We start from the raw sequence: 12,654 nt of genomic DNA, 5'->3' as shown, positions 1-12,654 counted from the left end.
AACGTGTATTTTATCCTTTACAATTGGTATTTCTGTGAACTTCAGAAGCATATCGATTGTCATATTAATGATGTTGTTTTGTGCTGAAAGCTTTTATTAACCATGGCCATCTGTCAATCACATTCTATAAAGGCTTGTCTTCAACCTGGAAATTATGTCAAATCACTTTAGTCCAATTCTTGTGCAAGCTGGTGACTTGTGTTGTTTTTCTTTTGATTCTCATTGGCTGGTACAGACAAAACTTGGACATTTGTGGCTTTTCGCGGGTAAACATTTGACATTCGTTGTTATTCCATTGTGGCATGTTTTATAAAAATTAAATATTGCGGTATTAAGCTAGGTTGTTGCTTTCATATATTTATACAAGTCAGATATGCACTAGTACTACATGAAAAAGACGCTAACTCAAAATTTTCAAAATATGGGCATCTGTGGTTTAGCCCGTGTGGTCTTTATATGTTAATATGCTGTATGACATTTTTAAACATAAAATAAACACTAAACAAGTTGTTCATATAAACAATAAACACATTTTTGATTTTTTCAACAAAAAAAAATATTAAGATTTACAGATTTATATAGATATTCTCTTATAATTCACTTTGCCGATCTGTGTAGCTTAAATTAATACTGGTATATATCAAAGCATCCGTAAATTGATGTGGGGAAAACTCTATATTTATTCTTTAATCAATTGCCGGTGCGCCATCGTCGGTCTCCTCTAAATGAGTTTTCATATTACTTTTGTTTATTCTTTCAAACTAAGGAGAAATAATGTGGTAGTACTCCAAGATCTCATGCTGTCCTGTTATCTGATCTAAAAGAAATTACCGTCACAAGTAATTACTGGAAAACGCTCAATTTGCGTTTCATCACATAAATAAACAATGCAAATTTGTTGCCAGTTTTCAAGCTTGATACATGTCATAATTACATCTATACATGTTTGTGGTTTTGTGTGCTTGTTTAGTATTTATGCATTACTACACCTTTAATCCGATCGACATGACAATTTGAGGAGTTGATGAACAAACTCCATTGAAGGTTTCTGAGAAATACAAATCCAATTTTAACCCGCAAAGGACCATGAGAGGAGAGTAACATTATCAAAGATTGATCTCCCCTATACTTTCTCAAATATTTTTATAAAACACTACGGGGGAAGGCAACTCGAAATATAGACATGATTTTTAATCAATTTTTAAATAGGCCTACTTAGACTTTTTAAAATAGAATCTCGTAGAAAAAGAATTACGCATCAAGCGAACTGCAAACAATGTGAGTATAATGATGCGGAACATTAGTACTTTATAAATTCATATGCGCTTTTTTGAGAAATCGGAAATAGAATTAAGTATTACTTCCGGTCACAGAAAATAGCTCGAAATTTGAAAAAATACAGAGAATTTGATCTTTCACGTATATTTGAAAGAAATTTAATCTATCAGAAACAGTACGTAGGTTTTAGGGTTTTGAAAAACCGAAAGTATAATAAATCCCACTTTCGTTTTTCCGGAAATTACTGAAAAGTTGAAACAGAACTAGAAATTTGTAGTAATACTTATATACGAAATTTCATCAACCTAGGTCTAGCTGTAACGGTATCCATGTTATCGTGTTCACACACAGACATACACACATATATACAGACAAAATTGCAAAATTAACTTCCGAAACATGGGGGTCTAAAACGTCGATTTTGTGCACAATTACAATACTTCCTCTATACTTCGTATTCGACAAAGTAAAAAAAACAAAACAACTAATGCGTAATGAAGCATCGCAACAATAAGTGTAACCGATTTAATTAGACACATATTTATTCATTTCTTATTTAAGAATCCAAAATTAAAAATAATAATCATTGAAACAATACACACACAAATGTACACATATATTTCAAATTAGCTTTGGTTAAATGTCAATGATCTTCAATTTTAAGATCTTTTAACATACATAGTAAGTATAGATTTCGGGTGACAGTGTAAGAAAGGGAAATAAACGAGCAATCGGGAAAGTAAGTTACTTAAAAATATTTAAATTATTTGAATTATGTGGAAACAATGGGTAGGTTACAGTTGCAAACGTTACACACCATTTCATGAGTATTGTTCCTGTAGCTTATTAAATATATTAAATTTATGACAAACATATGTAGCAATCTACTAGGTTGTTTGTAACATATAACAACAAAGCAACAAAACGATTTTTTTCACCTTTGTGCACTACGTGGCCATTTGGCAACTAACATACACAAGCATTATTTTACAATTTTGTGGCAAATTCTTTCATATAGGGTTGATATTTAGACCAATTGTATTTATATTGTTAAAAAAACAAAAACGTTATGGTTTAAATAGAAAAGTGTACATTATAGGTTAAAAAAAACGTTATGAGTATGAAAATTATTTATTATGAAAATATCAGTGATCCAGAGTCCTACTTATTTACAACATAATTGTTTAGATCATTTTGTACAACAAAAGTTCAGTTAATTAAATACTTGAAATTTGTTATATTAATGTATGTATAATATTTCTTACTTGGTTGGCTCAAATTTAATTAATATACCCTATAGTTATTGGTTCAAGTTGATTTGGCCTTAAGGTTGCATCACCGAAGTTTTTTGTACGAACACGTATTAGACTTATGTACACAAAGAGTACACAATGTAGACCTATAAATTGTCCTACAGTCCAGAATAATTGTTATATTGCATAACGAATGTAATAGCATAATAGTACACGCTTTTTGCAAAGTGAAACCATTTAAGTAATAATACAAAAGATAATTGAAATAATTTTTAAAAAATGATTTTCCAGCAAACTTATATTAATTATTTGACGGTTTCACGATAAAATATAGCACATGCAATGTTTTCACAACTGTTGAAAACATCGACTAGCTTTGCTGATTTAATGCACAACTGTCTCATCTCTGGGCTGTGGGTGACAGGCTCTATGTCACTAAATGACACACAATCCTGTGGGTTCATGCACATTGGCCCTACAATATAGTCGTAGTTATTAAAACGTTCTGGTGCTGGTCCCCTTTTCCCATTTCTCCAGTACTTGATAACTTTACACCACAGGTCCCTGTTCTCATCTAAGCAAAGTTCTCTAAACGCTCGGAGTGTTGACATTGAAATTCTGTACGTGATAACTGCAGGTTTTTTCGATATACACCCAGCTCTTCTCTTAGCGTGACTGAAGACGTAGGAAACATAGAACCCATCTCTGTGGGAGAAGTCTTGACTTGGTCCACCTTCAACCAAATCAATGCCGCGAGTTAGAATAGACGTGACGTGTTCATGTGAGGACCCGTGGTATAACTTGACATAATCATCACCGCCACTTTCTTTTATGTATGTTTGAATGTCTGTTCGAACACTTTTGTTTTTACAATCAGAAACATTAATCATTTTAATCTTGCGTTCATCAACAGTTTGATCACTCTCCAACTTGACAGTTTGGTCAAAAAATACATCAGTCAGTGTGTGGTTGTAAGGGAAATCACTGGCCTCAGTTAACACAGGATGACATTGGAACATGTCTAAAATATGTGATGTAGCCAGGTCTAAAGCTGACTGGTGGTTGATCCAATCTTCTGGGATATCATCTGCTATTGATGCTGCTTTACATTCAGTGAAACCCAACAAGATCAGCTTTTGTCTAACAACATTCACTTGATGCATGAATTCATTGGCTAGTTCATCTTGTTGTATATTTTTTCTGTTACGTTTAACCCAGTTCAACACCCTGCTTGCTTGTAGGTCATGTAGCCACATGTCAACATCTACCTGCTTTGAAAATTTTGAAAACTCAGGTTCGAGTCCCAAAACACTGCACAAGATATCAACATCGTACACAACAAGATTTTGACCAAAGTTCAATTCTTCAAGTTGCTGTTTGTTAAAGTGAATACAACTCAAGAGATCAACTTTAGATTGTAGGTCTACTATGTGTCCATGTACTTCATTCAGCCATGCTGAGACTGACCAGGGCAGGAGAGCTTGAAACCTTGTCAAACCACTGGACACAGCCTCTACAACATCAATGAGTTCTTCAACCTCTGTAGAGACCTAAGAATATTTATCAGGTAATAATAAAAGCATTTTTATCACAATTTTGCTATAACAGATATTTCTATTTTGGTTTTTCAAGAAAATGTGTTATTCCATTGTTAGAAAAGGTTTAATTTAGCATTAGATGTAAAGAGCAAATAGCTGTGCAAGTTGTGGGTTTTTTAACTTTTTTATGTATCATTGTTTAAAACGAGGGTAAAAAAAACAGCATTTAATAGACATGTACATTTTTAATGAAGCTGTCTATTTACATTTTAAAAGTTCCAATTTAGAAAAAACATAAAAAGAAGAAAGACTTCCTTATATAGGTTAAATTATTATAAATACATACAAATTCAGCATTCCCAATGTATTAATTAAGTGCTAATAATACTGTTTGATTTCTTCTTTGAAAACATCATTCCAATTGTGTATTGGGCCAGGTAAAAGATTGATCAATATATTCAGTGATTTAAACATGTACTTCGCTCAAAAAGTATACACACCTGTTTTTCTTGTAAGAGACGACTTTCCTTTAGAGTATCCAACAAACGATTGTTGTAACTCAAAATGAGGCTGGTAAATATTAGAGCATCCGTCATTTTATTGGTAGAAAAATCTTTGAATATTCCAAAATCAACGTCTGATTCCTCTTTCATTATCAACTCTAAATTCTTTGTGACACTACTTTTCTTTACTCGTTCAAACCATGGAGAAATATTGTGGCTACTTTTGTGGTAGTACTCTAGGAATAATGGTTGTCCTGTTATTTGAACTATTGTTGACCAATAGCGTTTTAAAATACCAAAAAATAGATCCTCTCTAGGATAACTTTGAACAGCAGTGTTCGACATCTAAAAAGAATTCAAGAAATGTCCATTTTATGCAGTATATGACAATCAAATATTTATGAGAGTATTTACTATGTTATATATATATATATATATATATATATATATATATATATATATATATATATATATATATATATAAAGCAATGTACGTTTGTGTGTCTGTCTGTCTGTTTGTCCTTTATGCATTACTACACCTCTCATCACATCACCGTGAAACTTTGGGAAGCTGTTGAGAATATTCATGGGGAGGTTTCTGCGAAAAAAATAATTTCTAATTCTCTGGGGTGGCGCCCCGACAGGGCGCGATTTGTTTTTTTCTATATACGGTACATAAAAATAAACGTCGATTTTGGTATGGCATAGCGCATCCGATAGCCATGAGACTTTGGGGAGTTCATTATACCACTCTAGGGAAGGGTTCTGTAAAAAAATCATTTTTAATTTCGCAAGGGCGGCGCCACGGGAGGGTCCGATTTTTCTCTATATACGGTATATAAAAATAAAAGTCGATTTTGGTGTGACACCGTTATCCGATAGCCATGAGACTTTGGGGGAGTTGATTAGAACAATTCAGGGAAGGGTTCTGTAAAAAAAAATCCTTTTTTAATTTCGCAAGGGCGGCGCCACGGGAGGCTGCGATTTTTCTCTATATACGGTTTATAAAATTTCGGTTTCACACCGTTCATCCGTGTACCATGAAACTTTGGGGAGATGATTAGATCAATCAATGGTAGGGTTCTGCAAAAAAAAAATTGTTTAATATTGCAAGGGCGGCGCCCCCGGGAGGGGGGGAGGGACGATTTTTTTTTCTCTATACACGGTTTATAAAAAATAAAACTCGGATGCGGTTCATCCGAGTGCCATGAAACTTTAGGGAGTAGATGAGAATACTCCCGAGAATATTTCTTCGAAAAAGAAAACTAAAGTTTCTTATGGGCGGCGCCATATAGGGTACAACTTTCGTCAATACACGGTTTGGTGCCCAGAGTTTTAGAGCGACTATGTTGGCACTTGGCATCAGTTAATCGAGCGTCCTGCATAGCGAGTGAGGGGTACTACTATATTCAGCGGTAAAACAACAACAGGCTTCTAAAAAATAACTTTGTAACGCGAGGAAATCCTGTACAGTTTCGTCACCTTGCAAAAGATGAAAAAATAACCTTTTGAATATGAGGAGCCTACTGTAGAGTTTCGTCACCTTGCGAATGATGCAATAAGCATCTATTATTAGACGATTCAGTCAGAAATTGAGATCGAGCATCTAATAATAGAACATTAGTAACGCTAGCATATTGCATCAGTCACACTGATGTTTAAAACACGTCAAATATTTTTTTTACGTGTTAAAAAAAAATTCTGTTCATTTGTGTCACTTTAGCGAATGACGAAATCTGCGTCATTATTAACAGGATGCTATTTGGCATGATGGCGCCTGTTAGTTTTAAGGAGCCAGCGGTCGTACGCTGCGCCTATGCGGTAGTGTAATCGGGGGGTGGGGGGCTCCTGAGAGCGCGCCTCTTCGTCCCTGACACATGGGCGGTCACCGAAGTGTGTTCTACCTCATTATTTCGATGAGTGATTAATGTACACTCAAGGAAAACCCGTGTCCCGATAATTATTATCCAAGCGCAAGAATTGTTTACATTTAAATAACACAGTTTTAAAAAAGAAGGACACGCGTTTAAGAACATATGATTGGTAATGCATTGGTGCCTTCTAATATATTTCGTCAGACTTTCTTCTATCCCCGCGGCAACGCGCGGGGGTCGGGTACGCTAGTATATATATATATATATATATATATATAAATATATATATATATATATATATATATATGTGTGTGTGTGTGTGTGTTTGTTAACGAATCATATTGTTATTATTTATATTGTTATCATGTTCACATACATACACATACGCACGCGCCCACATGAAACATAAAAACTACAAGCGAAACCTTATTAGTTGCTTACTCCTTGTGTCAGCTATTCGTTAGTTTGAGCAGATCAGAGAAGTGCCTAAAAATCATAATTTGGCTGGCAAATGAACGAAATCAAGAAACATTACTGATATGGGCCGGTGTGTGAACTATTTCGCCAGTTCGGGCTTTGACCGACTTGGAGAATTGGCCGTAACACTTAATATTATACAAGAAACAGTAACACTTACTTTAGTGTAAAGTATCAGTAGAAAATACATGAGCAACACAGTAGCGATTATACAGAAGATGAATATCTGTAGGCCTTCATTATAAATACTCCATGTTAATAATTCACCTGTAAAAGTTTGGAATGTTGAAACAATAATAGTTTAAATTTCTATATTCTCGTCACGCTTTCAATATGTTACTTGAAAGATTCGATAAAAAAATATTTCAACCAAAGCTTTTTAAAGCAATGCCTGTTTGCAATATTTTTTTTACAGCAGACAGTGATGTTAAAAACTTTGTTTTATAAAATAGACTTATCATTAGCTTAAATTTGGTTTTAGGCATTTATTACAGTTTTTTTAATTGTTAAGCGTAATGTATAATGCAGTTTTTACAACTTGTATCCTCCAATTTAACGAAATATTTCACTTGTGAATTAAAACTGGACCACTTTAAATCGGTTAGCTTAGCTTAATTCGTTTGCTTATTTATAATTATCCTTTAACATTTTTTAATAGCATAAACCAGATTTGGGTAATAAATAAATAACAAAGCTTAAGCACATTATTCTTACCTTTAACAAATTTCAACAATCCCATGAATTTATTTAGTAATTTGGAAAATACAAAGTTTTGATTTTTAATATTGATTTTCTGTTTGTAATTCGTGTAAGATCGAAACAGTTGACCAATGTCGCTATGACCGTGTACAATGGAATACATTAATGGTTTTGTCACATAATAACACACTGCATGCTTGTCAGTCATATGCTTTAAAAGAATTTTAGTAATAACTAAATTTCCTCGAGAAGCAGCTATTGTTAACACGTCCAAGTGCTTGTTGTTGAGTTTACAGATATCTGACCCATGTTGTAAAAGTAATTCAACTATTGAATCATGATTAATGTAAGCCGCATACATCAACGCGCTATATAGATTATTATCTGTATCATCCACTCTAGCACCGTGTGCTAAAAGAATTTTCACAATGTTTAGATGCCCTTTCATTGAAGCTTTCATCAAAGCATTAACGTTTTTAATGTTTTTGTGATGAACATCTGCTTGGACCCGCAAAAGTAGCTCCACTATCTTGACATGTCCCTTAGCTGCAGCAAACATTAAAGCAGAATCACCATTCATATCTGCCTCATTCACTCTGGCTTTCTTATTTAGAAGAAGTTGATTAACAATATCAATATACCCTTTATTTGTCGCAATCATTAGAGCGTTTTGTTTTTCTGTGTCCACTTGATTAATGTCAGCAGTAATGTGCAAGAGAGACTCTGCTAGATTGATGCAGTCTTGACGTAATGCGTCATTAATAAGGTCGGGGGAATAAGGCGTACAAAACACCCAGGCACAACAGTTTCCTGTTATGTGTTGTATTTTCATGTCTGTCCTGACTTGCATTGCGCTTCCTAAACTGTAGCATGTACTATTAAATTTATTAATAACCGCTCCATTTCGAAGTATCACGTCTATGAATTTTAAAATTCTGTTTTGAATTGCAAACTCCAAAGCGTCGTGATATTCACAAGGTTTTACGCCGACCTTGGCCTTGTGTTTTACAAGTACTTCTACGGTGCTTAGTTTTCTATTAAATAGGGCGATCAATACAGCATTGTGTTTGAATTTATTGCGAGTAAACACGTCAGCGCCATAGTCTAGAAGCAGCTGAACAATACTATCATCGCCTCTTTCACTCGCAAACATAAGAGCTGTACTACCGTTTATGAGCTCATCGTTAACACGCGATTTATATTTTAAAAGTAGTTCCACGATTCTGTAATGTCCAAAAGCTACGGACATCGAAAGCGCATTAATCTTTTTGTTATTAATTGCATTAACATCAGCTCTATGTTGTAAGAGTAACTCAACAATATCATAATTACTGTTTTGTGATGCAATTATCAGGGGCGTTTCGCCGTCAATTTGTTTGGCGTTGACGTTCGAATTATATTTTAAAAGGACTTTTATGGTGTCAAAACTTCCGTTTGAAATAGCAATCATTAGTGCGTTTGTTTTATTTTTGTTGTGTTTATTTATATTTGCTCCGTGGTGTATTAGTGTCTCTATTATTTTGACGTGATCTGTGTGTGCTGCAATCATTAGAGGGGTGTATCCATTCGCATCTTCTTGGTCAACAATGGCACTGTGATTGAGCAACATTTCTACAATGCTCAGGTATCCTTTATATGAAGCAGCAGCCAAAGCGTTGCATTTATGTTGGTCAAACATGGTGATATTTGTTCGATGTTGTAAAAGTAATTTCATTATTTGATCAAATCCCATTTCGGCAGCGATACATACAGAGCTAAAATAACTTTCATTACTTTTACTAGCGCCATATTTCAGAAGTAAATCTACAATGTGTATGTGACCTTTATATGTGGCTAGCATTAACGAAGTTACATTAGTTGAGCGATACACCTTGTTAACGTCAGCCTTTTTTTGTAGAAGATACTCAACATTTAAAGCATCACCACTTATTGAGGCATATTGTAATAGTGTGAAGCTTTTAAAAAGTTTACTGTTAACATCAACATATTTTAAATAAACGTCCATTATAGGAAACTGGTGTCTCTGGAAAACATTAATAATGTCGTCCTTTAAAAGTTTATATTTTAAAAGTAGGTCTACGATCTCGGAGTTGCTATTTATAGACGCAATAGAAAGTGCTTTTGAAAAAGTTTTTCTTTTAATGTGTCTTTGTTTTTTATTATACCTGCTGTAATCCAAGAGCAACTCTACGATGTCAGTACGATTTGTATAAACAGCTAAAAGAAAAAAAGTAACACCCTTTTCATCATCTTTATGTATATCAATATTATGCTTTAAAAAAACTTCAATGACTTTTTTATGGCCAGCGATTAGTGCAGATATAAAAGCTTCTGCCCGCATTGCTGACGTTATTTTTAAGTTCAAGCTGTATTGAAGTAGCAAATCCACAATCTTTTCATGACCAGAATTAGAAGCTAGAAACAATGGAGATATAACTTTATGTGAAGAAATATCGTCCATATAAAAGCCAGATTGTAAAACGGATTCTGACAGTTGATAATTTCCACTCGATGCAGATGTTATCAAGGTGTAGTATTTGTTTAAATCCTGGTCTGATGTTCTAAAATTAACTAAACTTTCATATTTATTTTTCAGCAAAAGTATACTTTCTTGAATCTGCTCTATCAATGTTATTAAAGTAGAACCATTAGTCGTGTTGAGAATTATTGAAATATCGCTATGAAGATACTTCATCAACATCATCATCGTTGAGAGTGGTTGATTGTTTGGCTTGATTGATGAATTAGTTACTTGTGTGAGAAGAAGTAGACTACAAGAAATGTAGACTAGTTTAATTTTCGTCATAAACATATTTTCTGTTTTCTTACAAAGGAATCGTATTTCTATCTGAAAAAATAACATTTAAAATATGATAAATGCATCTTATATTTTTAAAAACTCTAAAATAATTCTTCAAGATCGAAAATAAAGAAGCAGTCCTCTAATACATATCAGAGAAACTTTCAATTTCAATTAATGAAATTGTATTATTTTTGACCATACGTTCATATTATTATGGCTCTACAGTCAGTGACCTATGTATTTAAGGTATTGTAATATGATATAGTTCCAACCAAGATTTTGTTTTTATGAATCTATCTGGACATACTGCCTTGCTTTGCTTAAGTTTTCAAAATGACTGTTGAGAATTTAAATGATTCATTAATTGGTGATTGGCGGTTATGTGGAGTGCTTTAGGGCCTAAGTATAAATAGTTTAATTATAAATTAATAATTAATTTCATGACATGCTACCATTGGTGGAATTTTCGCAAACATATTACACGCAAGTTTATTATAACTGCAAAGGCTTCCTAAATAGTATAAATTGAATATTATATTACATTCACTTTTGTAATTGATTTTTACAATTTCAGTACAATACATAACTTATACGAAATAACTTGTAACGAAATATCTATATAACCGAATGCTATACTTTGCGATTTGTTTTTTCTTTAAAATAGTAGAAATGCTATTTTAAAATATTACTTTAAAATGTTACCTCCCCTGTACATAGACCAAGTGAAGTAGTCTTTGTTTACTTTTTCACAAATAATTGTTTATATGAGAAAATACGGCAACTGGACTTATCTAAGGACCTAATGATTTTTTCCGACGGGAATAATATTTTTTTTGTTACCCTCCAGGGTCGGTCTAGGATCTCAAAAAATATTAAGAGGATCGTCAATTTATTTATAAATATGTCTCTTATAATGAGGATATTTCACTCGCGGCCATTTTTTAGCCCTCATCTAGGGCTTTGAGTCTGGTTAAAGACTGGTCAAATTTGACCCATTTCTACATTTTTTCCGGACATGGCTATTTTTTTCTGACACCCCTATGTGTTCTCCTACCACCTCACAAAATATCAAAGGGGGGGGGGGGGTCGTTCGGTAAAAGTGTTTTTGTAATATAGCCCAGATAAGGCGCCGTTCAGTTGAGGTCAGTTTTGACCCCTTCTCCATGTCATTTGCGGCGAACCGGCACCGGCCCTCGATTGGAGACGAGGGCACATGATTCAAAAGAGTCAAGGAAACAAATTATAATAATTTCCTTTGATTTTAGTTATCATAAGAAATAACCGATTTATTTCTTGTGTTCGCTTAAATAATTCTCAGTGTAACACATGAATGTATTATGTTTTGTTTTGTCATATAAGTATGAAATGTTTCTATTTTATTTACTTTTTGTAATAAGAGCATTATAGAAATTTCAGCTCAGGTGTAATTACATGTGTATAAAACTTTCTCGAATATTTTTAGATGACACTAATATTGATGCAACTCCAGTGGAGTCGGGATAGACATTATTGTTTAATCAATTTGTTAATACTCAAATTTTTAAATAGAATGCAATCTCGAAAAAAAATGCTTACCAAATGAATAGCAAACAGTTTGTGTATGATAGTGTGGAATAGTGTGAAATAAATCGATCCGGTATACGTGTTCGAAATTTTGCCCGCAAGTTTTTAGAAATTGGGAATAACGTAAAGTATTACTTCCGGTCACTGAAATTCATTCAAAATTTGACAGAAACTAGAAAATTAGATATTTTTCTTGTACGTGGCATTTCGTCTATTTAATTGAAACAGTACTTAAGTTATAGGATTTTGAAAAACCGAAAGTAGAAATAGTGCCACTTCTGTTAAAATGGTTAATCGCTGAAAAGTTGATATAGGACTGCTAATTTGATATTATACCTATATATGAAGCTTTATCAACCTAGCTGTTCTTAAGTTATCATGCTTTCAGACATACATACAGACAAACAGACACACAAACAGACCGACACAGAGAGAGAGAGAGAGAGAGCCACACACAGACATACAGACAAAATTGCTAAACTATGTTTTTCCGACTTAAAAGTAAAGTAAAGTTTCCCATTAAAACCTGACGGTTTATGGGGCAAGTGAAGTAGAGTTAACTAGTTTCTGTGACCTCGGCATATGAAGAGATAGTGTGGTCAGCACTATGCCCGGCCACCTTTACTTTACCTAACTTGAGTTAGGTGCCCATCAGAGTTGGGTGGA

The 12,654-nt window shown here is 33.7% G+C and overlaps 1 protein-coding gene across 1 annotated transcript; it reads right to left on the bottom strand.

The window, feature by feature from the left end:
- Positions 1-7,178: 7,178 nt before the first annotated feature.
- LOC131935248 (ankyrin-1-like) lies at positions 7,179-10,329 on the bottom strand. The gene is made up of 2 exons (XM_059291609.1): positions 7,813-10,329; positions 7,179-7,190 (listed from the first exon to the last, which is right to left on the bottom strand). Exons 1-2 carry the CDS (start codon positions 10,327-10,329, stop codon positions 7,179-7,181), a joined length of 2,529 nt encoding a protein of 842 aa, XP_059147592.1.
- Between the last annotated feature and the right edge of the window lie 2,325 nt (positions 10,330-12,654).

This window comes from Physella acuta, unplaced genomic scaffold (genome assembly GCF_028476545.2).
Source record: "Physella acuta isolate Inbredline_101_S28 unplaced genomic scaffold, ASM2847654v3 ptg000139l, whole genome shotgun sequence".
Classification (NCBI taxonomy): domain Eukaryota; kingdom Metazoa; phylum Mollusca; class Gastropoda; family Physidae; genus Physella; species Physella acuta.
The sequence above is the reverse complement of the archived record's forward strand: the minus strand, read 5'-3'. Positions and strand labels throughout refer to the sequence as shown.